Genomic DNA, 26,433 nt, shown 5'->3' on the forward strand with positions numbered 1-26,433 from the left:
TCTGCTATTGCACATGCAGGTGAATTTTTAGATGGCTAACTGGCCATTTGCACATGCATTGCAATTGCTCATTTGTGGTAATGACATAAATTTTGCCTCTGTACTTCTGAAAATTTAGGCTTTAAATGCAACTGAGTTTTACCTGGAGAGAATTAAGGTATTTTAGGTACCTTGTTTAAAGGAAGATTAGAAGAGATGGGTTTATATCATGAACTTTTTTTATAAATATCATGAGAATTAAGTATTTTATTTTACTTTTTCCAATATTGCACCCACATTTGATACCTAATCTGCTACTGTGTTGGTATTGTTCTATAATAGGAATGGTGGTGTTTCCACATAGACCGTATGTTTACTAATGGAAACGTTTCCTTAGGATTGGGCTAAACCAGGTCCGTATGATCAGCCTATGGTGAACACCTTGCAACGCCGCAAAGAGAAACGTGAACCAGACCCTAATGGAGGAGCCCCAAGTGGACCATCTGTGCCCACTGAGGAGGCCCAGAGACCTCGGAGTATGACTGTGTCAGCTACCACAAGGGTGATGCTCTAATTTTTACTAAGGAGCTCGGTGCAGAGGGGATGTATTTGTTAGCTCTTGCAAACATTTTAGTTCAAGTGCTTTCTGTGGGCACAACCCTTTTTATAAAGACAGAATGGTTAAGGCATGGGCATAATCTTTAGAATTCATAAATATGCATCAACGGAGGATACACTGTTCAGTATGTTGGCACTTGTGGAACTATGATGTAAGAAGAAACACCTATTTCTCTCTCTTTTTTTTTTTTTTTAATGGTGAATATTTAGAAATAATCCTGTTGGGTTGTGGGTGACTCAGGTTGAGGTGGGAAAGGATACAACAGTGACAGGACCAAACTCGGAGCGGACTCGGAAGTATTGTCCCAACGGAATCAGACATAAATCTAATGAGCTGCTTTCCTGTGTGTAACTAGCCGGGAGAGGAGATAGAAGCATGCGAGGAGCTAGCTCTAGCTCTGACAAGAGGTCTGCAGCTGGACACCCAGAGAAGCAGCAGAGATTCCTTGCAGTGCTCCAGTGGCTACAGCACTCAGACTACCACACCGTGCTGTTCGGAGGACACTATCCCGTCACAAGGTATACAGATCTAAGCTGCTGCACTTCTTGACCATTCCAAACGAAGGCCATCACAGCCCCTAACTTCTCACTGCTAATGGATTTGAAGTCAGGAAATGTTGCTCTCTTCTGGTTAGTGATGGGAGAAGAGCGAAGCTAACATTACCATGCTGATGGCTTGTTCAGGCTTAAGTGTGAGCAGTATATTAACAAATTTCATCTTGTAAGCTTCTGAGCCTGTTCTCCCTTAAACAGCAAATAAGGGCAAAAATGGAGTGGTGCCTGCACAACACCTTACGCACTAACTAAAGACTTATCAGAGGTTTGAGGAACTGTGTAGGGGAGAATTTCATCTTAAGTATCGTAACATTTTTATAGTAAATCTGATTGATCTTTTATGGGTTTTATTTAATAATGTTCTGCATGATTTGTCTCACTGACTGTGTAGCCTTTTGGGTGGTCCTGTGTTGTCCAATCCATAAACTTTGCTCAGTAGCTAGCTAGTTCTGGTTTCTTCATTCTATGAGCTTTTTTGAACATAGGTGGGAATTGTAGTAACTTTAACTGAAAAATAGATTTGCTGAAAGTTTATTTGGGGATACGTGACAAATTGCATTCAGGATTTATTTTTAATTCAGCTTCAGAAGAGGCAACCCAGCTAAGAGGGAGTGAGACGGATTCTATTTTTTGTGCACCACTAAAATTGTTTACTAATTTTGAATCCATTACACCTGTGTAAGTCCATTAAAGGTAATAAGGGTTGGGTAGTTATAACTGAAGGTCTAATTTGGCATAACCTCTGACTTCTAGTGTGTGAGAAGGAGGATTAACACTCAGAGCTCAGGCTGAGTTTGAAGGGCTGGCCATTAGAAAGTATTTTTACCCATAAGTCGAGCATATCTGATGCAGAAATCATTGAGACACAGCAAATGTGCACCTCCACAATGCAAGTTTTAGAACTGCCTTTTAGACCAGGGCTGCACTTCCATCATCATTGACAAATTCAAAATATTGGGACGTGGCTAACAGGACAGAGTAGTCAGTGGTTTTAAAAGTTGGGTTCTTTACGGTTGGCACCCAAATTTCTTAGACACCTGAGTAAGTGATCTGATTTTTTCAGAGGTGCTGAGCACCCATAACTCTCATTAACTTCAATGAGAGATGTAAGTGCTTATCACCTCTAAAATCAGGCTACTTAGGCGCTTAACGTTAGACACTTAGCTTTGAAAATTGTGGCCATGGTATCTTAGGCTTGTTCATCTTTTGGGTGCATGCACATGCTGATAAAGTGTGTCTTTTGCAAATATTAATAGATATTGACTTCAAACTTAGTACTGTTATACACTTACTTTAGACTCACTAACCTGATACAGCTGTTTGCTCCAGCTTGTTTCTAACGGTATCCTTTGGCGTCAGTTTCAGATTATGATTATTTCTCTGTGAGTGCTGATCAGGAGACAGAACAACAAGAATTTGACAAATCCTCAACCATTCCAAGAAACAGTGACATCAGCCAGTCCTACCGTAGAATGTTTCAGGCCAAGCGTCCTGCTTCTACTGCAGGCCTGCCAACGACGCTTGGACCTGTAATAGTTACACCCGGTGTTGCAACCATCAGACGGACCCCTTCCACCAAACCTTCGGTCAGACGAGGTACCATAGGGGGGGGCCCTATTCCAATCAAAACTCCAGTAATTCCTGTCAAAACGCCAACTGTACCAGATGTACTAGGGGGACTGCCAGGCATCCTGGGTGGGGCAGAAGAATGTGCTGAGCAGAGTCCTGAGTCTGAATCAGCAGGCGACGGTGGGCAAGGAGTCACCAGTATGCTCTCTTCCTTGTGGAGCGGGCAAGCATCTGTCAACCCTCCACCACCAAGCCAGAAGCTGAATACCCCAGATGAGCAGAGACAAGCAGTCCCTGAAAGTGAGGGAGAAGAAAGCGAAAGGGATAGCTCAAGCACCCTTGCACCCCCATGCCAGCCAAAATGTGACCCAGGAGACCTGAGCCCTGGAGATGCCCCGCAAGGTGAAGACATGCTGAACGCCATTCGCCGTGGTGTCAAACTGAAGAAAACTACCACAAATGATCGCTCGGCACCTCGTATTTTGTAGACAGGAGAGTGCTGCCAGAGTTCTAGTCACTGAGAATGAACTGTGATGAAACCTTATTTGTCTCTATCCATTCCAATCTATAATCAAAAGCTTTTGTAGGAAACTCAGTAATAGACCGTTTTGAAGGTACTATAAAGGGGAAAACAAGATGAAAGCGCATAGTAACAGACATTTTCACTAGTGTTTTAATTTGTAAATATCAATGATTTTGTTTCTGCACATTTTTGATCTAAGACCCCCTTTTAATTTTTTCTGAAGGTGCCAAATCCCATTTAACTTTTGTATAACGCTTTGTAAAGTTTTAAATACGCAAGAGGGAAAAAAAAGTTAAGTAGTTAACTTTGGCAAGGAGATTTACTGCATTTGGCTTTTTTGCAGGTTTTTGTAGAGCACCTTGTAATAGTGAGGTTTAAAAGAAATGATACTTCTGTGTATAAATGAACCAGTAAGGAATAGATACTCATTTAAGTATAATGATTTTGTTTGTTTGTTTGAAAAGCAGGAATAACAATTGATAATAAAAGCAATATAATGCAAGACAGAAACCTGCAATTGGTAGAGTATTGGGGGATAATTGGGGGAGGGAAATGCCATCAAAATAGCAGATGCTATTGCACAAGAGTAGCCTAGTAGGATTAAGTGCTAGTAGCTTCACAGTAAGTGCATCCGAATAAGCCATATTGGATTGCGGTGTTTGTTTCTGTAGCGTGTTTAAGACTTTAGTTTTTCCCCCCACATTTCTTCTAGACTGCACAGCAACAACTTTCAGTCATATGCATGCCACCTGAACTGTGTAGGCTTAGATGTCCTCCATTACTTTCCATTTTGCTCATCCTTTCATCGAATACAAACAAGTTCAAGAGGCTTAAGGCAGTTACAAATGTGAAAACGTTTTAAAAATGATAGCAGGGAGTTCTTAGATATATCAAAATGCCTTTTAGTGACTGAGCCCAGCAGGCTGGGCACCCTGAAAAGCCCGAATATTTTGAGAAAACACTTAATGATTTGACCGCAGTCACCAGCTTAAGATCTAGTAAATTGCAAATATATTTCATTTCCAATTCAGGGGCTTGTTTTTCTTACCGTCTTTTAAATAGCAGTTGATTGGCTTTTACTAAATACTGAAAAATAGGGGGGTGGGCGAAAGATTTGTATTTAATGTCACTTCTCTGAGACTGACCACTCTGTTCCCTTTTTTGTATTCTAGGTAATGTATTTTTGGAATGTTGTTGATAGAATTATAGATGAGATGGATTTTTTTCTTAAAGTAAAATTAAGTTATGACTGCAGTACCCATCTCCTGAAGCCAATAGAAATGTGCAGAACTTGGAGTGCCGCAAGTGTTCTGTTCAAACAGTCTAAAAGGGCACAACCTGCCTATCTTCATCAACTCCAAAAGTGAGATAGGTACCAGGCTTGTACGTTTGTGACTGTTAAAATACACCAAAAAAAATGTAAGGGGCTAGTTTCCACCAAACACTGCAGATTTCTGTTGGCTTTTGTCTTGCCTACATAACCTCTTATGCTTTAATACATAACTGCATTGGATGTGAGACTTCTTGTAACTGAATAGTCACTCTGTTCTATATAATATTTACACTGCTGTGGTTGCTTAACATTTTTATATTATGGCTTTAAAGCAAAAAGGCATGATTCTTAAAATATATGAAACCTTCCTTTCTTTGAAAAACAAGCTCCTTATTACCGAATATAATAAACAGTAGTGCCTGTGGTGGAGCCCACCAATCTTGATAAAGTAGCTGATGCATTGTGCAAATGATGCTTTGAGATGGTTTTTGCTTAAACAAAAACTGTTAGGAAATAATCTCAATAGTTAAAAGTGTTATTTAAACCTTTGAAATAAATGGATGTAACTGTACCGAAGTACAGCTTTTCACTTGTTTAGTTCTTAAACGTAAGTATAATCTCGGTAAATGTAATATAAAATGTTGCCAAATTCAATGTAGAAAGAATGTGACAAAACACTTTGGATAGTTCTATTGTTTGTGTTTTTGCATATTGTAAAAGCAGTGTCACAGCTAAAAAATAAAAAGTTTCTAATGGTAAATTATTGTGGTTTAGTTGCTAGTTTGTACTGAGAGTTGACCTCTCCTTGTGCAGTTTTTTGTTCTAAACTGGTATAAATAATTGCTGTAACTGTGGGTCTCCCTTCTGCATTGTAATGATTGCTTCAGCCTACATTATAAATAAAGAACTGATGGAAAATGCGTGTTTTTTCATTCTTAAAAAAGACTCTGTCCTTTCAGGGCTTTGGATGTAGATGTTTTCCTTTGTCTAATTCCTTTAAAAAAAATATAAAACACAGAACATGCAAATCATACCTGAACTCCAAGCATCTGAATCATGCATGTAGGTAAACGGAAGCTTAGATAAGGACTCTTGGAGATTATATTTTTGTTCAGTTGTTTTTTCCTGGGGTGTTTGGAGAGGTGGCCTGAGGTTAGAGGAGAAAGATACAATGTCCTTAATGCCAAACAATTATATTTCCCTGCCCCGGCCCGCACTATTACTTGTAGAGTTCTTTGTTTCCTTGCCAATACTGGGCTTTCAGTGTATCTGTTCTCCGTGTGGACTGCAGTTATTCTTTTGCCTTAGGACGAAGATTTCTGCTGTTGATGCTGCTTGTGTTCTAATAAATATATTAGTCGGTATCAAGCATAACAGTAAGTGCTATCTTCCATATATCTCTGACTGATGTCTGCTCTCAGTTCTGGTGCCTGTCCTAAAGACAAAGGTAGGATAGGAAGGAATTGTTTTAAAACTACCATGCAGTAACCTAATTTACCTGCTGCTGAAACAGACAAATGAAAACTTTAGGACATGAATTTTCATTAAGACATGAAAGGGAAACTCAAGGTGGTTGAGCTAAATATATGTTGTGCCTTTAAAAGCAGTACACCTCTACCCCAATATAACGCGACCCGATATAACACAAATTCGGATATAACGCGGTAAAGCAGCGCTCCAGGGGGGCGGGGCTGCGCGCTCCGGCAGATCAAAGCAAGTTCGATATAACGCAGTTTCACCTATAACGCGGTAAAAATTTTTGGTTCCCGAGGACAGTGTTATATCGGGATAGAAGTGTATATTTGCATACCCACTGCACTTTCTACTGCCATAATTTATTTCATAAATGCACGGTGCTGCTAGGCAAACCTATATAACCTTGAGGCACTTTCCTAATGGTTCTCCAGTGTGACTGTCAGCTTTGACCTTGTGTGCAAACATTTGAAAGAAGTATTCTCCTAGAGAACATCAGACATAGGGCCATCAGATCTGACAGCCACTGAAGTCAATGGAAAGATTCTCACTGGTTTCAGTGAGCAATGGATTGGCTCTTTAATGCTAGTTGTAAACACAGAGACTTCAGACAAGTGGAACAAAAAGGGTATTTTGATTTATTTGTCCCCAAAAGGTCACAATAGGCAACAACTTGGATCTGTTTAGTGTTTATACTGGAGGTAGGAGTTGAGTTGACAAACAGCACAAGAATCATGGGAGGTTTAAAAAAAAAAAAGTGGACTGTGTCCATTTTAAAGAAAAAGAATCCCAAAATTCTATGTAATTAGTTGCTAAAACAAAGGAGCTGTTGGAACTTGTTTATGGAAAACAACTCAAACTATCCTGATTTTTGGGTGGCTTTTTTAGATTACAAGTTTAGTTGATAAAGGCAATAGTGCTGATGTAATATATTTAAGACTTCTGTAAGACATTTGACTTGGTACCACATGACACTGATTAAGAAGTTGAAATAATGCAAAATCAACATGGTACATATTAAATGGCTTAAAAACAGGTCTTAAAATGTAACTATAAATGGGGAATCATCAAGCAGATATGTTTCTGGTGGGGTCATGCAAGGATTGGTTCCTGGACCTATGCTATTCAACATTTTTATCAATGAGCTGGAAGAAAACAAAATCATCACTGATGAAGTATGCGGGTGACACACAAATTGGGGTGGTGGGAAATAATTAAGATGATGAAGTGATCTGGAATGTTTGATAAGCTGGGCACAAGCAAACGTGTTTTTAATACCACCTAATGTAAATGTATACGTCTAGGATCAAAGAATATAGGCCATTCTTATAGGATGGGAGACTCTTGAAAGAACTTTGTGCTTCTGGTGGCTAATCAGGTGAACATTAGTTCCCAGTGCAAACCTGGTGGCCAAAAGAGCTAATGCAATCCTTGGATGTATAAACCGGCATCTCAAGTAGGAGTAGGGAGGTTATATTACCTCTGTAGTTAGCACTAGTGGAACTGCTATTGCAATACTGTACCCAGTTGTGGTGTCCACAATTCAAAAGGAATGTTGATAAATTGGAATTCAAGTTAATAAATGTTGTTAAAGCATTGGAACAACTTACCAAGGGTCATGGTGGATTCTCCATCACTGGCCATTTTAAAATAAGGATTGGATATTTTTTTTAAAAGAACTGTTCTAATTCAAACAGGAATAAATTCATGCGAGTCCAATGGCCTGTGTTATGCGGGAGTCAGATTAGATAATCACAATGGTCTCTTCTGACCCTGGAATGTATGATTTTGGACTGGGCTAACTTCCAAAATTTTGCTGCAATTATTAGAGCTGCTGTGCTACAAAGAACCTAGCTCTGGCAGAGAGTGGTTTACAAATGCATGAGTAAAGGAGGCTTAGTTGGGACTCCTGTTACGAACAAGTCATCTCTACAACAGCCCTGTCAGTGAGAGCCACCTCCTCCCTCAGCCCAAGACATAGCAGGTAATTGCACCAGAGGCTAAAGGGGGAAGAGGAACATCCTATGTATGTGCAGAACAGTTCTGTGCTAAAGATCAGGGGTCATATGTAAGAGAGAGTTGTGCTCACGTTGGAGAGGCGTGCTGGAATGTGGCACAGACCACCTGCTGGAGGGAGAAGGCCCTGTTCTGTCGAAGATGAGTAATCTTCAGGAGGGTGTGCCACAGAAAAGCTAAAATGTATATGAATTTCAAAGGCAGATAAGTCAATCTTAGTTAAGCAGTGCCAGTGTATTCAAGTCTAAGGGAGGCATTGTGGCTCAGTGGATAAAGCCTGGTGCCGTAGTCAGGAGACCCAGCTTCTGGAGAAAGGCATAACCCAGTCAACAGCTGGAAGTTAAAGCCATGTACATTTATATTATAAATGCCACTTTATCAATGAGGGTGATTAACCATTGGAACAAACTAATAAAGCAAGTGGTGGATCCTCCATCTCTTGAAATCTTCAAGACTGGAGGCCTTTCTGGAAAATATGCTTTAGTCAAACAATTATAGGACTCAATAGTGGGATAACTGGAGGAAATTCTGTGGCCTGTGATATAGAGGAGGTTGGACAAGATGGTCCTGTCTGGCCTTAAAGTCTATGAATGTCTGACTCTGGAGATTAGAGAGACAAAGTGGGGTAATATCTTGAGGCATACAATTATATTGCATGCAAAGAGTGTGGAGATGACATTTCAGTTCATTGGTAAAGTACTAAATGAAGAGTTAAATTACTTGGACTATTTCCCCACGAGTTTGTTGCTCTTACACAAGCTCCATTTTTGTGTGCTTTGATAGAACTATGATTGGGTGACTAGCCTGCAATGTAAAAAGAGAATAAATTAGCAATCAGCTTTATTCTCCTCTCCAATCTTGTGCACCCTGGTTAGAACTCATACTCCTCATTTCTCCCCTGCAACACCAGCCTGAGAACAAGAGGGGCTATACTAGAAGCTACTGCTCTCTAAAGGTGGCACTGTTAGATACTGACTTACCTCCATCGTCCTAGACCAGTTTGGTGAGAATACCTTCAGTACCCAATACAGAGCTGGACCAACCTTCTGTCCTTTACCATGATTGCAGCAAACAGTGGTAAAGGATGTAAGTAGTGATTAAACAATTTTGGTCTATGACCCAGCCACAGAGCACTGGAATTATGTCCCCGGCTGCTAGGGTGATGCCTTATGTTTCTGGTGGATGTACAGACTGTGCCCTAGAAGGCACAATGCTTTTAGGGCAGGCTAAAACAGTATCTGCTTTCTGCAAAAATGTCTACTTCAAACATGTCCAAATTCTCCAACCAGCTCCAGCTACAACCCATTTCCATGATCACATGTTGCAAAACACCAGTCGAGAGTTTTTGGATTCGATTGCATTCACTATCTAGATGCTAAGACAACATGCACATGAAGATTTTAATTTCTCCCATTAACTTGCCAGGAGCTGGTTATATATAGAGAGAGAGAGACTTCTGCCTTCTGGGCACCTGATGCTCCATGATCTCTTGCAACTGGATTTTCCTCAGAGTCCTAACACCTTTTTTTAAACTCCTCTCTCTAGTTTAATGAATAGTGCCAGCAGGTGGAGCTATTCAGAAAACATACAGTCTCACTCTCTGCTCCAAGGAGCAGGACTAGGGCTGTGTCTCCAGGTAGGCACGTTTTCCATTGAGTTGGCTCCCTATCTTCTGTGCCCTGCTGTAAAGAAAGGCTTTTTGATGACAGGAGTCTGCGTGAAACTGGTATTTAGGAGAAAGCACAGTAGCAAGTCCACGTAAGATCAAAAGGGCTTCTGCTCACAGCCTAGCTGCATATTATGGCACCAAGGCAGAGCTAAAACTGTTTGGGGAAGAAAGTCAGCTACAAGAACTGGCTTTGTAGAGTCTCCAAATCCAGTAGGCCTTGCGTACTTGGTGCTCCCGACAAGGTGAACCATGGTAGCATAGGCTGACACCAACAGCAGCAGCATAGCAGACAAGCCTTAAGCAGCTTAGAATGAAAATTCAGTAGGACCTGGCATTTTGGAATCAACAAGCTCAAAAGTGTGAAATACAGTATAGGAGCAGCTTCAAGATGCTGGTAAAATCCACTGAGCAAGACTCCCCATCCCGTTCAGACTGCTACACAAGCCAGTAATTGCTCCAGGAAGAGCTTTAGTGAGTTCTTGTTATGGTCAGTATCTTGACCCCCTCACTCGTCCCCCTCCGATGGGCAGTCCTGATACCTACAGGCTCCAACACCAATGCCACATTAACTCCAGCACCCCACACCTAGCTTAGATGCCTCATATTTGATAGTATTAGTTGTTACTATTTCATTAGGATAGCCTGAGAGTTCTGTCCAGTAAGCCTGTTCTCTCAATTCTTTCACATCGGTGTTACTGCAGCATAGCCCTACCTGCCACTCTCCTGCCATATTGCCAGCCTGCTGGTGGTGAACCCTGTATTCCCCTCGCACATGGCCTAGGCCAGTGTTATTTTACCACAGCTGTCCCCCACCCCATATTATTACTCCTGGGGGAATGCTGTACCACCGTGCACATGCAGAATTCATGTCCCCTACAGATTTTTCTTTCCCCCACTGCAGAATAATGCATTCTGCTGGGGAGGTGCTGCAATTACACATTTTTCCCACCCGAGGCTGCTGTCTCAGGGCCAAAGCAGCCAGCCACCAGTACAGGTGAGGAGATATGGACTATGAGGTGGATGGACAGTGTGGGGCACTGGGGGGGGGAGGGGTTCAGAAGGGCTAGTGGCTGGAACAGACTAGGGTGGGGGTACAGGACCTAATGGGAGTGACAGCATTGAGCCAGGGGCTGAATGGGAGTGGAGGGTGCAGGGATACATGGGGATGGAGGGGCTGAGTAAGGATGTGGGTCACATGGGGACAGGAGGTGCCTGAGTGAGTGCAGTGACGGATGGGGGGAGGAACACATGGGACCGGCAGTGGTGCATGACTGAATGGGAGAGACTAGGGGTGAGCTAGGATCTGCATGGGGGAGGCTCCCCAACTTGTTAAAGATCTGCCCACCAAAAAAAAAACACCTCACCCCCTGTTCCATACTTTCCCCACACCTAACAATCCTCCAGGCTCACTATCAGTTCCCTCTCCCTCACCTCCTCTGTTACCCCTGACTCCCCCAAGCCTTTGCACTGGTTGTGAGAAATGTGTCTGTACTGTAGTTTAAATGAATTATTACTCAAAGTTCTGTATTAATATGCTTAGTAAGGAATCTTTTTTTGTTGTCTGTATTGTTAAACATACTCACTGACATTTTGAAATGAGTTACCAAAATAATTGAAACAGATGATAATATTGTGCTTTACAAATAAGATACAATTTTAAAATTTTGTTAATTTAATTTTTTGGTGCTGAACTCCCCCAGGTGTGCCATATGCAGCAAAGCATTCTAACCCATACTCCCTCCCCAATATCTTTTCTTACCAGTGCAGCAGAGCAACCTAGCTCATTATGTCAACCTACATGGCCCAAGGGATCACTCACATTTCTGGAATACACAAGTGTGATAAAGCTTTTCTCTTTCATAAGTGCCAAACCAGACTTGCCTACCATTTCACTCAGCCCAGCAGAGGCTTTCATTCAAGCAACACTCCCAGCTGTTTAATTGGAGTCAGCATGCTGAGGCTTTGAGCAATACACAATTTGAATGGCTGTGATTCTACACTAACACATAAGCACAAATTACCTAGCCAGCATTTTTCCTTCTTTGAAGTGGGCAACTGGTGCTCTGAGAACCCCACCCAGGACATCACCTAATTGGCATTAAATTCCTATTAGAGGGGAACTCTTCCCTTTTTCCCTTACAGAGCATTCCTGCAGAGAGATGGAGATTCTTAGAATTCTCACAAGGGAATCTTTCTTGCTATAAATCTTTCCCATTTGTTATGTATTAATGAAAGAGTAACTAAGATCAAAAACAAGGAGTCTGGTGGCACCTTGAAGACTAACAGATTTATTTGGGCATAAGCTTTCATGGGTAAAAACCTCACTTCTTCAGATGCATAGAAGTGAGGTTTTTACCCACGAAAGCTTATGCCCAAATAAATCTGTTAGTTTTTAAGGTGCCACCAGACTCCTTGTTGTTTTTGTAGATACAGACTAACATGGCTACCCCCTGATACTTAGTAACTAAGATCGTATACTGCATGGGAGGAGACTACTCTTAGAAATGAGTAATCAGAATTGATATAGTTTGTTTTCTCCGCTTCAGCAGTTTTCTAAAGTTAGTGAGGCAATCAGGTCTCTAAACATGTCCACCTGCTGGTACTACATGGTAATGCTAGAGGGGATTAAGGGGGAAAAGGCTTTGTGCTTGGCAGATGAGGAATTTCTCAGTTGTACTATATCAGAGAGCACCATGGGCCAGCTTCAGAGAAGGAAAAGTGGTTCTTGGACCCATCAACCTTTTACCCCCAATCAGGGATATTGTAGATTATGTATTCCTTACACCACCCGATCTTAAACTGAACTTTGCACCCCCTTGATAATCTGTAGGTTATTCCCTGATAACCAGAAACTTCTATGCTTAAACTCTGTACCATTCACTTTTTTTAAACATCTTAATAAAATTTTATATCCGCACCATGGACCAGCTTCAGAGAAGGAAAAGTGAAACTTTGCATAAATAATGTTGGTACCCCTGCATAAACAAAACTTGCATCTAGCATTTGCATTACCTTAGTTTCATTAAGGAACATTTATCTTAATGAATGCAAGAGCATCTAGATTTCCCTGCTGACTAACATATTTACACAGTTTAAGATAAACAAGTCATTTATTCCCAGTGCTTGAAACTAGGACTTTTTCTCCCACCAGAGGAGACTGCTGCATCAAGCCAAATACTATTAAAACGGTTCTTTACAGGTTGGTTGTTTTTAAAGATCAAATCACTTTTAGTCCATTTAGCCAAATCAGTAGAAGGCTCTCAAGCATTCTAACGTGAAACAAAAATAATGCAACTAGTTTACTAGCGATGCACTTATAGTTTGCAGTACTACATAAAATTGCTGATATCCAAATGCATTTTTGGACAAGTGCTTACACTTTAGTTTATTCTGTCTTGCCATGTAGTAGTTGTTAAGTGCAGTGTCTTAAAGCAAAACAGCAAAGAGAAGAGAGCGGGGCTTGTGACCTTTTCTTCTGCTTCATTTTATAGAGGCAGCCTGCCCATCTTTTTCTGCTTGTCTTTCACCTTTGAAATTCATATCCTGTCTAGGAGGAAAGACTAATGGAAGAACTAGTGTGAATGATAACACAAGGCATGAGTGAAAGTTCAGTTATTAAGAGGGTTAGAGATTTCTCATCACTGTTGAGAACTTGGCACCTATTTAACTTCAATAAAAGCCTCATTCAGTCATCCTCCAATCAAACTAGGGAAGGCCAGAAATTAACATTTCAGAAGCAGAATTAACGTTTTACAGGAAGAGGTCAGTGTAGAGGGATGCACAGCATCCAACTAAAATGTTGTGTACTTGGCTGAAAAAAGGCATCTGACCTACAGGACCCAAATGATTTGTGAAGATACAGATGCCTACACATTACAGTAGAACTCATAGATACAAACACCAGACTTACAAACTGCCAAGTCAACCACACACCTCATTTGGAACCACAAGTACACGATCAGGCAGAAAGGGGGGGGGGGAGGGGAAGCAAATACAGTACTGTTAAACTACTAAAAATAAAGGGAAAGTAGTGTATTTCTTCTGCATAGTAAAGTTTCAAAGGTGTATTAAGTCAATGTTCAGCTGTAAACTTTTGAAAGAACCATAACGTTTTGTTCAGAATTATGAACCACCTCCATTCCTGAGGTGTTCATAACTCTGAGGTTCTACTGTACAATAGGTAGTCTTGATGCCAGAGTTAAGGTAGCAGCACATCACCAAATCCCATCTAAAGTATATTCATGTTTATTTTAGTTTTATTGTGCATTAAGTACAATAGTGCATGTTAACTGGAATTCCTACTGGTTGTAGAGAACAAACTACTCGAGTGTAATTTGCTTGTTCATGCACGGATTCTTTTACACTGGCCGTTCTCGGGGTCTTGTTACATAATGCCACCACAGAGGTGGCAGATGCCCTTCTTTGCGAGCTGGGGGCAAGGCTTCAGTCTCAGGACCACCACGCGGAGTTTCATCCTCTAGCTGCTTAACCTAAAACATACAAGAAAACAAACTTCACCCAGTATACTTAAGTCTTGAATCTTGGTTTGTTTCTTTTGGTATTTTGCTTTGGTCTCAAATATAGGCCCAGAACCGTTCCTTATGTCACAACTATAACCAAATGAACTGATTTCATGAACAGGATAGAGCCAATACAGATAAAATTCCCTCATTTAGGTTGACTGCACTAGATAGTGCTCATTTGCAATTTCAAATGACAAAGCAATATTTTAAACAGAAGCTTATTCCATTATTTGTTACAGTTAATGAGTAGCCTCCCTCTGCTTTGGAAGCCTATCAGATACTCTATTAAATATTAGCGACCCAAGCCAGCACCACTTAGTCAATAAGTGTCTTTTCATTGACTTTAAAGGACTTGCTCCAATGTCCTAGCAGGCTAAAACCTTTTTAAACATGAAATAAGTTCCATATGGAGCCAAGAGCCTCAGCTCCCATCTGCTGTTATTTTGAGTTGATCGTTTTTGAAGTTAAGAATGTGACAATTCGTGTTAAGGTCAGCTTCACCACCACTATGTAATTGCATAGTCACAAATCCCCTCCATTTACCTAAACATTAACGTTTGGAAAAAGTTCAAGATTTCATCATAATTAGCAACTTTTTTCCCTGCTGAAAACTAAATGGAAAATGGCCCAAGATTGTTCTGAATTCTTTAAAGCATGTTGACAAAATGAGCTTTTCAAAAGCACATACCTATTTCTTCAGAGCTTCTACCTGCAAAAGGTATATTACTGTAATAATAATATCAGAGTTACTGTCCTATTTGTCCCAATGTGACACTTATAACTTTTAGTGTACCTGGTGCAATACTTAGCCACAACAGGATGACACAAGGATATAGTTGCAGCTTTAACTCTGAAATGATCCTTTAGAGTTCTTATGAAGTTGTGTGTCATTAAGATATCTGCATACGGAAAGCTGTCAGTCTAATTAAGACCTCCCTAGGGAAATTTAAGTAACATGCTTAAATCAAGTAATCACTTTTAAAGTGTTTGTCACCCAGTTGGAGTCTGGAATATATTAAGTTTGCTTCTTTGAAAGCACAGAGTCATACGCTAACTGAGCTTCACTCTGCATTGAAATAGTACTGACCTCTTTTTCCCAGCTTTCTAACTGCAGCCTCTTCCATTGCTCTCTTTTGGAGAAATAATCAGGATACATTGCCTTCTCAGAAGGATGCCAGAAATCCAAGCACCACTCAGGAGCCTGTCAAAAATCCAGGCACTACATATGAGAAACTACAGAATATACAGCAACACAGCTTAGGCAATCACATTAATACAACATAGGTAAATGGCCCATAAAGCAAAGCATTACATAATACTACCCAACTCTTATATAGTACTTTTCAGCAGTAGATCTCATAGTGTTTTACAAAGAATGTCAGTATTTTTAAACTCCATTTCACAGAAAGGGAAATGGAGGCACAGCGAGGTGAAGTGGCTTGCCTAAGGTCACCATTAGGTGGCAGAGATGGAAATAGAACCCAGGCCTCTTGAGTCCCAGTCCAGTGTTCTGTTCACTAGGCCTATTACTTTCATTTTTGCCCTTGAAAGAATGCCAATTGCTTATACTATGAGTTAACAGTTACAGAAGAGGTGTAATTTAAAAACTTATGTCCTCCTAAATTTGGGGTTTAGTTACCAGCATTTGTGGTGCAAACCAGATGAAGGCAAAATATAATTATAACACAGTGGTCTAACTTTCACAGTTTACTTCTGCTTGTCTACAAGGGTTTTGTGTAGCTCAGCAATCACATATCCAGAAGATTATGGTACAATCTGAACTCTGAAGTGATGTCTAGTCGAGATGAGGTGGTATACCTGGATTAAAAGGTGGATGGATGTGTCTTCTGGGCTCCAAGTAGGACGCACAGAATCCCCCCAGTAGAGAAAGATAAAATCGTAGTTCTAAGTATTACACCTGTCCAAGACCTCATGAAAATTTTTATATAGTACAAGTTCCTGTTGTAAATATTTCCCTTCTCTTTTGTGGGGCGAAAGATGCATATCATCAAGAGGAGAAAAGGGACTATACAGAGGAAACAATGAAACTGACTAGTGCTATCAAGTGCATAAAGTAAAAACAAAAAAGTTAAGAGAAACACGTTTCTCTAACCCCTTTCAGTTTGTTGTCTTAGGTGTTACTTATCACCAAATAAGCTCTCAGACACAAGTGTCACTTCTAAATTGATGGTGTCCCCTTAAACAGCATTTTTGCTGCTATTTGTTTCAATCAGTTACTATACAAAGTGCTTTAATCTCAACAATGACAATTTAATCTTCTCCCAGGAAATACACTTTAAGAAAATGGGATTTGAAAAGATGTAAAATGCATCAGACCAGCCAGTTAGCTACATTTACACTGTTCAACCATGATGGAGTCATTAGTGAACCCATTCTAGACTCAATAGTTTTTTTTTGTACATGCAAACACAAGTGTTCAGCTTGGAGCCTTGTATGCTTCATCTTCAATCAAATCAGAATTTTGGGAAAAGTGGATAAGCTATTTAAGTTGTGGTTCTTACAACTGAGAACATGGGAAGTACACATTTTTGTTTCAGTCTCTAGGCACAACGAATTCAGACACCTTGTACACATTTATCCTTAATTAAAACTAGAATATAGATTTAGCTTTACTTTGTTAGTGTCTTCAATTCTTTATAAATTCTGAATGTACTGAAACAGGCACCACATGTGAACATTGTTAAAAAGTTCTCATGTTAATATTCCTACTCTGGGGTCTGTCTTCCTTACAACACTGGAGCATAAACTTACATGGGATTTTCAGCTCTTGCCAAATCCCTCAACCCACAATCTGGGGACAGACCCCTGCAGCAAAGTGATAGTACACCAAGGGAAGAACAATGAAAGACATGAAGTGAGCCTGTTATGGACCCTTTAAAAAACAAAAAAAACCTACACTTAATCAGAGGGTTATAAACTCCACAGCAAACTCCCACTCCCACCCAGCTCTGGCACTTTTTATGAGAGGGGGGGAAAAACAAAAACAAAAACAAAACAAACAGTCCCTTCCCAGCCCAGGAACCCTCTGTAGCATCAATACTGATCTAGTAATCTCACTGCAGCAGTGTCCCACCCTGGAATCTCTGCCATCTCTTGAGAGGTGAGGAAGACAGACATGTCTCCCCTTTCCTGGACTCTTAGGGCAACTGCTTTTTGAAGTAGCTGTATCCTTTTCGGGCAGCCAGTGCTGTCCATCTAGCCTCATCCCCAGCAATTATTGTTCTACTTGGGATTTAGCCAAACAGGAAGAGAAAGAAGAAGAGAGACATTTTAAAAAACAATTATGTTGAGATGAATCTTGTCCATTTTTCTTTCATCATAAACAATTCCCATTGTTTTGATTCTGTCATTGTTGACACCACTATCATCCTCCCTATCACTCAGGCTCAGGCCCATGCCCTGGGCATCATGGATTCCTTCTCCCTCACAACAAGGCCATGTACAAATCCTGTTGCTTCTCCCTCCATATCATTTCCCAAACTGACTATCTTCTGTGCATACTGTTAAGAATCATTCATCCCTCGCCTTGATTATTGTAACCTCCCACAACCCATGTCCCTCCCAAGTCTGTTCAAGCACAGCTAAGGTGATCTTCCTGATCTTTTGCATTGATCATGTAAACCCAACCCCCTTTGAATCCTTCCATCACAACAAATTCAAGCTTCTTGTTCTTGCTTTCAAGATCTTTCACAGCTCTTCCCTTCTTATGTATTTGCTTGTTTATCAGGTTGCCATTCAATTCCCACTGCCATCATCAGCCTTGATTTCCATTTGTTTCTTTCTTGCTACCCTTTATGCATGGAACATCCTGCTGGATTTATCTGGAAGGCCACTATCCTCTCTGTCAAATCCTATTTACGGATGTAGGAAAGGATGGATCTCGGTTGTAACATACAGAACTATAGTCTTATTGTAATGCATACAAGAAACAAGAAGAGATCAGACTTAGAGTTCATATAAGAACTTTAACTAGGAGTTTCTTTATTTTTATTTTTTTTATTAACTTTACTGTTCTAAGAACTCTAAAGTAAGTCTCTTGGTTTTTCTTAGTGCCCATCATACTGTAGTATTCAAATACCAAACATATCATTAAGATCCACAAAGCATCTTCTGAACATCTACAAACCTAGTTTGTAATATTAGTGGAGTAAGGCAATGGGGGACTGAAGTAGCAGAGGTCCCTCAATCGACCAAACTGAAACTAGAGTCCTGACAGACCAGCAAAAGAGCAAGATACTATAAACAGTGCTTGAAATTCCCATCTTCCACTCCCAACAGAACAAGAGACAATTTATTAAGACAGGAGAGAACAACATAGGCCAAACATTCCACTGATACTACTATACAGCCTACCTACCTTGTAACCTTCATATCTCTCATAAGCTGTGCCTCCAGGAGAATCAGGGAAGATGTAAGGTTGAGGATGCTGCTTTGCCCAAAGTTCTTCCTCAGCAGCTCTCAGTATTTTTGTTGCTTTCACCATATCCCTCTCATTTTTGTGTTCTTCGAACCGCGCTCTCAGCACACAGGCAAAGAATCGATACTGGTCTCTATAGATACAAATAATGTGCAACATTTCTAGTGGTAAAAATATCAGGGTTGTTTTCTGCATTGTTTTCTAGTATGGGAATATTAGAAGTTTCCTCACCACAGACTAAAAGACTTGCCCTTGACCTTTTGAGAATTCACATCATTATCACCATTCTTCATGGAAATCAGGGATAGAAGAGCCTCCTTGGGTCATCTAGTCATTGGATGTCTACAACAGGTTCTCCTTGTATATTGTCTAATCTGAAATGAGTCAAACTCTTTATCTAAGTATAAACAAGTTAAGCCCTTTCTGCAGTTCTACCCATCCAGGCACTATCTAGACAATTCCTTCATAACATCTCCACAATTCTGTTTGTCCTCTCTGTCCACATCACCAGAACTCCCATAATCTTGCACCCTGACTACTGCAACCTCCCTGGGCTTGACTGCAAACTGACCTTCTCAAGTTTATTTGAAACGCTGATGTTATGATAGTTTTCCTGGCTCACACCACTTATCACATCATTGCACTAACCTAATCCCTGCACTGGCTCCTTCTTCATTCTTGTATCAAACAATACTTCTTGATTTTATCTTTGAGGCCTTCACAATTTGCCTTGCTCTAGCACTTGAGACACTGCCCACAGATAAGCTTCTCCCTTAAATTTTCTGCACTCTCCCATGCTGCCCCTTATGCAAGTAACAAAACTGTGGCCATTTCAGTTATTTTTATGTTATATCCACATCCCTAATCCTTTGTCTGCTCCAGTATTTTTGTAGAGTCATGCCTTCCTGGGCAGGGGCTGTCTCTTTATCCATGTTTGTAATGCAGATGGCACAATAGGGCCAGGATTTTGATAGGAGCCTTTTGGCCTACTGGAATGCTAAAGTTGTTAGTAATAAGCAACCTACCCTAAAAAAGTAGCAAACCCTTTTGGACAGAGAACATCTAAGTATTTGTACACCAACCAGCACAGCAGGGCCCTGATGATCCTGACTGAGGCCAAATAGATTAAGGCCAGAAGGGACTATTATGTTAATCTAATCTGATCTTCTGCATAACACAGACCATAGAGCAGTGGTGGCCAGCATGTCCCTGCAGCCCGCACTACCTCCGACAGCTCCCATTGGCCGGGAACAGCGAACCAAGGCCCCTAGGAGCTGCAGGCGGCCGTGCCTGCGCAAGATCAATGTAAACACTGTCTCGTGGCCCGCCAGCAGATTACGCTGATGGGCCGCAGACTGCCCACCACTGCCATAGGGCCTCACCCAGTAATTTTTTAAATTTTAAATTAATGGAGATATCCCATCTCCTAGAACTGGAAGGGACCTTGAAAGGTCATCGAGTCCAGCCCGCTGCCTTCACTAGCAGGACCAATTTTGATTTTGCCCCAGATCCCTAAGTGGCCCCCTCAAGGATTGAACTCACAACCCTGGGTTTAGCAGGCCAATGCTCAAACCACTGAGCTATCCCTCCCCCCCAGGCTTAATTGCTGCATCAAGCCTGTAACTTCTGTTTGAGCTATAGCATATCTTTAAAAAGAATACTGAGTCCTGATTTGAAGACCACAAGTGATGGATATTCCATGATGTAGCGGATAGAGCACTGGAGTGGAATTCAGGAGACCTAGGTTCTATTCCTGGCTCTGTTGCTATTCTGTTGGGTGACCTGGGATAAATCCTGTCAAGTCTCTGGGCCTCAGGTTTCCCCATCTGTTAAATGGGGATAATGATACTGATGGCCTTCACTCTGGATGGAAAGGGCTAGTTTAGAGCTGGGTATTAATACAATAGGCTACTGTTTAACTAAAAACTTTAAAGTGAAGGAAAAGTTCAAACAAGACTGAATAGAAGAGACTTTAGTACATCACCAATGCCCGAGATCTTTCAGACAGTGGAGATGGGCTGAAGCCTAAACTGCTCAGTCTGGTTTCAATGCCCTTGTCTTTCCCTTCAAGCCCCAGCGTGATCCCACCTCACCCCGACCCGCGTTCCGCCCGTTGATTACTGACCGTTACTGGCATCAGAAACGTCACCGGTGGGCGCAGCCACCGCAGACAGCGACCTCCAGGCTCAGAAGCCCCATCCCCCGAGCTCAGCTCCTGCCCGCCCGCCCTACGCCTGCCCCCGGGGAGGCGAACGGGGCCCGAGGTTTCAGCGCTCAGGCCACGGGGCCTGCGCTGCCAGGAGCTCGCGCTGCGGCGGGATGAGAGCCCAGGGGGGCGGGTAATGGGGGACGGGGAAGGCAGCCGCCTGAGGCACCAGTTCAAGCCCTGCCTAGCGCCCAGCCCCCCATGGAGACCGCTCAGGGGGCGCCCCACCCCGGCGCTCCCAGGGCGCTTCGGCGAGGGGACCGTGCGCGGCGCTGAGGGAGTCTCCCCCCAGCAGGGCGGGGTGGGGTGGCTCGTAGGGGATCGAGATCCATCCGCTCTCACCGGTCGATACACCAGGACTCGAGCTGGCGCATCGCCCGCTTGTAGAGCCGCAGCACCTTCTGCTGGTGCGTGAGGTACGCCGCCATCTTGGGCTTCGGGCCCGGCCCCGGCCCACCGCCTTACCTTCGCCAAGGGCGCGCGCGGGCCGACGGGAAGGGGAAGGGGGAGGAGCCCGCGACGCCCAGCTGGACGCTTCCTTCCGCCGGCCCGGAACAAGGAGACGGCGGAGCTGCTATAGCCATGAGCCGCTTTAAATTTATCGGTGAGGGGTCGGGCGTGGTGTCCCGGGGTCCGGCTGTGGGGAGTGCGGGCAGAGGGCTCCGGTGTGGGTCGTCCCCCCGCCCCCCGCATGGGGCGGGGGAAGTGTCTCTCTCCCCCAGCCCCCGGGGCCGGCCTTCTGTGTGAGCTCAGAGCTTGTCTCGTGCACGGGCAGAAGCTGGTCCACTAAAAGCTGTTTCCTCCCCCGCCGTGTCTTTCTGCCTGTGGGTTGTCTCGGGGGCAACGGGGGGAGGCTGGCCGGTTTGGAGAAGCTGCCTGCCACTGACCCAGCAGGGGCGGGAGATGCTGCATCTTTCCCTGTGTCGCTGCTCTGCCCTGGACTGGCACTAGGGAGCATTGCTGAAGCTGTGCCGATACACACCGTTAAATAGTAGGGTTATTATTTAGGCGTTTGCGTGGCTGTAGGTGGAGTCGGGTTTTACATAAGAACATAAGAATGGCTGTATTGGGTCAGACCAAAGGTCCATCCAGCCCAGTATCCTGTCTACTGACAGTGGCCAATGCCAGGTGCCCCAGGGGGAGTGAAACTAACAGGTAATGATCAAGTGATCTCTCTCCTGCCGTCCATCACCACCCTCTGACAAACAGAGACTAGGGACACCATTCCTTACCCATCCTGGGTACACATTTTATAAGGTAGAATGAGTCTGATGCTTATTCCCAAATAGGCCAGAATTTGTCATTCTATCAAGTCTAAGAAGGATTAGTTAAATTTCAGGATTGTCGAAGAAAACACATGCTTAAGTTAAGCTTTAAACTATCGATCTATCTCTGTGGTATCTGGTGCCCCTCAGAACCATCATGTACACAAAGACGTATCTGTTTCTCCATGTCTTACTTTCAGCACTGACCCTGTTGATCTACATGTGAAATAGAAAGACTATAACAGTTAATTTAGCCTGCACTGTTTTTCTCACTGCAGATATCGGTATTAACTTGACAGATCCTATGTTCAGAGGCATTTACAGAGGTACACGGAAACATCAAGGTAAATGTTTGTAACTTTTGACAGATTCAAGGAGTTTCTTTTATCATATTTCTTACCTGAACAGTAAATATGAAATATTCATCTTTTTTTCTCAGCAGTTGGGTGTAGTATCTAAGCAACATTATCTATATTATGAGATTCCAGGATTGTCATTCTGAAGCTTAGATTAAATCTCAGGAAAAACTTCCTAACTGTAAGAACAGTAAGACAATGGAACAGCCTGTCTCGGGAGGTTGTGGAAGCTCCTTCACTGGAGGTTTTCAAAAGGAGGCTGGATTGCCATCTGTCTTGGATGGTTTAGACACAATAAATTCTGCATCTTGGCATAAGAACAGCCACACTGGATCAGACCAATGGTTCGTCTTGCCCAGAATCCTGTCTTCCGACAATGGCCAATGCCAGGTGCTTCAGAGGGAAGTAACAGGGTTATTGGCATGGGGTTAGACTACTAGACCCTTGCAGTCCCTTCTAACCCTATGATTCTAAGCTTAGAATGTCTGTTTTAAGGTAGTGTGAAATGATGGAAACAACTACAAGCATGGTTGAGAGTTCTTTTTGTTTAGTATATCACCAGGTTCAATCATCACTGGAATTTGTGGTCTGTTAATGTCCAGTTTTCAAGTTCTCAGACATTTTCCACTTTTTTACACTTACTAACTTACACCCATACAACAGCAATAGGCTTTCATCTAGTTGTTATTTATTTCTATAGTGCCCAAGGTGATGTTGGCGCTTTAAAAATAAATGTTTGTACCTTCTAAGTAGTGTATGTATATATATATATATATATATATATATATTTTGCAGTGTAACTTCCATACAGATACTAATCTAAGTAGCTGAACATTTTGGTAAAGTCTTTCCGCAGTGGTTTTACAAGGTTATGCAGACAGATCTGAGTTTACGCCTCCAGCCTTTGTATTTTGTGGGCCAGATCATCAGCTGGTATACTTTGGTGTAACTCCATTGTAATCAGTGGAGCTACTCTGATTTGCACCAGCTGAGGGTCCTGTCCTATATGTTTAGACTGTAGTGTCTGTCTGGTTTAGATTGTAAGTTTTATGTGACAAGGTCCATGACTTCTATTGTGTATGTACAGAGCTGTACCTACTGTCTCTCAGTAAATATTTATTAGTAATGACAGTCAAGATTTCATTCTGTAAATCTTCAAGCTTCTTTTTCTCTTTAGTTTCCATGTGAATTATTTTGTGATACATTGTACTTTAGGGCATTAATTTCATATTTGTCAGAGAATTCTCTCCTACACGTTCCTTTTCTTTTCCACTCTCTTCTTTCAAAAAAAAGGGAGATTCAAAAATCTTAGGTGTGAGGTTTTATACAATGTACTGACATGAATTCCAGATAATTATTATTATTATTATTATAATTTCAGTCCTAACATTGAGCAAATTTTCTTCTATTTTTCTTTCCTCTGGGTTTTTCTTCCCATATATTTTTGTTCACCTCCTTTTTATTGGTCCATCTTGCAGGGGAAGAGGAAGCCCCATCCTCTCCTGCCTCCAGCCCAGCCGGGACTAGCAGTTGATCCCGGCTCAGGGTAGGAGCCACTGCCAGGGGTGTCCCCAGCCCTGCAGTGATTTACCTCTCCACCGGCTACTCCAGGTGCCTGAAATGATGTACCTGCACAGCTAGAGAGCGGTGTGTGACTGCTTTTGCAGCTTCCTTTTGTTTCCCTGTCAAAAAGTAGTTTTTCTGCGGGGAAGCAAAGAAATCTGTGGGGGACATAAATTCTGCGCATGAGCAGTGGCACAAATTTTCCCCAGGCATAATTAAAGAAACCAGATAAAGTAAATTGTATTATATGGTACAATTTTGATGTTTTTTCTTATATTCACACAAAATAAATCTTTCAGCTGATCACTTCCTTAGTGCTTCTAAAAGGAAGACACTTAGAGCGTAGCATATTATTATCCTGCATATTTTAACTCCAATGCTTTCCTACTATCTACTTTTTGTTTTGTTTTAGTTTGTGGGAACTTCAACCCTAATCCAGTCCATCTGTTCTGCTGAAGACAAGATAGCTGGCTTCACTTTGTTCTAGCTGTCCAATTATTTATGTCCAAAGACTATTCATACCATATTAAGTATAATACATCGAAGTTAAACAGTAATGCATATGAAATATACACAGGTTTTTAGAGTGCATTTCTTTATGCTACAGATTCACAAGAATCAACTTTGTCATATCAGCAGGAGTTGCATTTATGGCAGTATTTTAAATCTTTCATTGGTCTATTTTGTAAAGCTGATAATTGTTCTTATAGTACATGGGCAAATGATAGGAGCATATTCAAAATACAAATAAGTATTAGTTTGTTTAGATTCCTGAAGATAGTTTCCCTCAGTCTATTGCTGTTTTATAAGGTGGAAGGATAAAGTAGCTAAGAAGTATGGCTGTAAGAAATACACAAAGTTATAAAATAACATTGTAGTAAAAGATACAGAGTAGAGCCAGATAATTTTTTTTTATAAATGGCTTTTTGACTACATGGACATTTTTTGGAGAACATTTCCATTTTCATTAAAAAATTGTAAATGAAAAAATTCTCTATTTTTTCAGTTTTGTTTGGTGGTGAAAATTCTACTTTCTTTCACTTTTTTTATTCTCTCCTCTCCATTTTCTAGTGGAAAACAGTGGGAGAAAGTTTAAAGAAAAAGTGAGTGTTTTTTTCCCCCCCACTGAAACAAAAGTATTTTTTATTGAAAAATAACATTTAGCTTCTTTTGAAAATTTTCATGAAATATGCTGACCCTTTTTCCAACCAACTCTAAAGCAGAGTTATTTAGAGAAGCTAAAGGGAAATTAGACAATTTCCCCACTTACCAAAGAACTTGTAATTCATTTTAATTCTTCTCAATTCCTTAAATAAACAGCATTTGTTTAACTGCAGCCTTTCATTTGGATTTGGTTTCAATATTGGAGAACAAGTATTGAGTAAACATGAAGGCAGCTCAGCTCTTGAGGGAGGAACAGAAAATTGGTGGGGTTAGTTGGCCTACAGTCACCCACAGACATGTGAAGCAACACATTCTCTACCCATAGAGACAACTCAGCAGATGGGGGTCCATTCGGGCAGTGAGCTGTCAGACTGTTGGTGTGCTGAGGCACAGTGACCCACTATAAACTACTACTTTCAGCAAACACATTTTTCATACATTGAGCTCAAGACGGCATTTATGTAACTAGGTCCTGATCCAAAGCCCATTGAAGTGTATGGAAAACATCCCGTTAACTTAAATAGGTTTTAGATCACGTTCTTAGTCATTTGCATCCTCCTCCTATTTGCCTTCCTAAAGATTAACTAATTGTGTGTGTCCAAAGATTATTCATACCATGTTAAGCATAATATTAACGATACATAAATGGCTTTATTGCAAAGGAATGTGCAAGTTAAATTATGTTTTAAGAACTGGTCCTTAATTTACTAGATTTTTACTTTTGCAGATGACTTTTTGGATGTACTAGAGAGAGCAGTCAAAACTGGTGTTAAAAAGGTAACTTCTCTTATAGATTATGTATATGTGGTTTTGTTATGATGTTGTTAATTTTTAAAAATGGATTTTAACAGCCAGGGTTTTTAGGAATACTGAAGCTGTAACAAAAACAATTTTCTACTGAAATTAGCAACAGTAAAAATGCCAGAAACTTTCTTTAGCATTGCAGAGTTTTCTGCAAAATCAAAATTCTTTGTACCCGGTATTACATCTTCCTGTGCACAATGATTAGCTGGTCACAAAAATACGTGTAAGGGCATCCTTTTTTCAAAAAACTTGTGTATAGAACTTGTCATGGCCTGTTTTACAATGTAAGGCTATGCAAGCAGGGAGGGAGGGGGAAGTTTTCTGGGTGTGTTGTATTGCAGGAGGCCAGTATTGACTTCTGTTGTCTATGTAACTCTCTCACTTTGTGATTACCTCTATCAGCCTACACCAAATATTCATGTGGCGTTGATTCTGTAAA

General features: G+C 41.5%; 3 protein-coding genes across 6 annotated transcripts in view; 2 read left to right on the plus strand and 1 right to left on the minus strand.

Annotated features, from left to right (window-relative positions):
* MTSS1 (MTSS I-BAR domain containing 1) overlaps nt 1-3,209 on the plus strand; it is a 169,157-nt gene extending 165,948 nt beyond the window's left edge. The window contains exons 15-17 of the mRNA XM_065398731.1: nt 377-541; nt 954-1,116; nt 2,512-3,209. Coding sequence (XP_065254803.1) covers nt 377-541; nt 954-1,116; nt 2,512-3,209 — 1,026 coding nt within the window. The remainder of the gene's footprint in view (nt 1-376; nt 542-953; nt 1,117-2,511) is intronic.
* Nucleotides 3,210-13,899: 10,690 nt separating this feature from the next.
* On the minus strand, nt 13,900-21,331 carry NDUFB9 (NADH:ubiquinone oxidoreductase subunit B9). 2 transcript variants are annotated; one of them, XM_065400119.1, is made up of 4 exons: nt 21,185-21,331; nt 18,577-18,769; nt 15,286-15,399; nt 13,900-14,165 (listed from the first exon to the last, which is right to left on the minus strand). In XM_065400119.1, the coding sequence occupies exons 1-4, from the start codon at nt 21,268-21,270 to the stop codon at nt 14,034-14,036; spliced, it is 525 nt and encodes a 174-aa protein (XP_065256191.1). In that variant the 5' UTR covers nt 21,271-21,331; the 3' UTR covers nt 13,900-14,033. The 2 variants fall into 2 exon arrangements, with proteins under 2 accessions (XP_065256191.1, XP_065256192.1); XM_065400120.1 differs by lacking the exon at nt 21,185-21,331 and adding an exon at nt 18,868-18,968.
* TATDN1 (TatD DNase domain containing 1) overlaps nt 21,331-26,433 on the plus strand; it is a 30,629-nt gene continuing 25,526 nt past the window's right edge. Inside the window, exons 1-3 of one of the 3 annotated variants that reach the window (XM_065400121.1) lie at nt 21,331-21,446; nt 22,386-22,451; nt 25,918-25,967. In XM_065400121.1, coding sequence (XP_065256193.1) covers nt 21,425-21,446; nt 22,386-22,451; nt 25,918-25,967 — 138 coding nt within the window. In that variant the 5' untranslated portion in view covers nt 21,331-21,424. Of the gene's footprint in view, nt 21,447-22,385; nt 22,452-25,917; nt 25,968-26,433 lie in introns of those variants that run through there. The other 2 variants (XM_065400122.1, XM_065400123.1) reach the window with 2 other exon arrangements.

This window comes from Emys orbicularis, chromosome 2 (assembly GCF_028017835.1).
Source record: "Emys orbicularis isolate rEmyOrb1 chromosome 2, rEmyOrb1.hap1, whole genome shotgun sequence".
NCBI lineage: Eukaryota > Metazoa > Chordata > Testudines > Emydidae > Emys > Emys orbicularis.

Coding starts and splice junctions, on each gene's coding strand:
- NDUFB9 (XM_065400119.1), bottom strand. CDS start 21,270: ATGGCGGCGTACCTCACGCACCAGCAGAAGGTGCTGCGGCTCTACAAG. Junction 15,400..18,576: donor AGAGATATGAAGGTTACAAG/GTAGGTAGGCTG, acceptor GATTTTTGACAG/GCTCCTGAGTGGTGCTTGGA. Junction 14,166..15,285: donor TAGAAAGCTGGGAAAAAGAG/GTCAGTACTATT, acceptor TGTATGTTTTAG/GTTAAGCAGCTAGAGGATGA.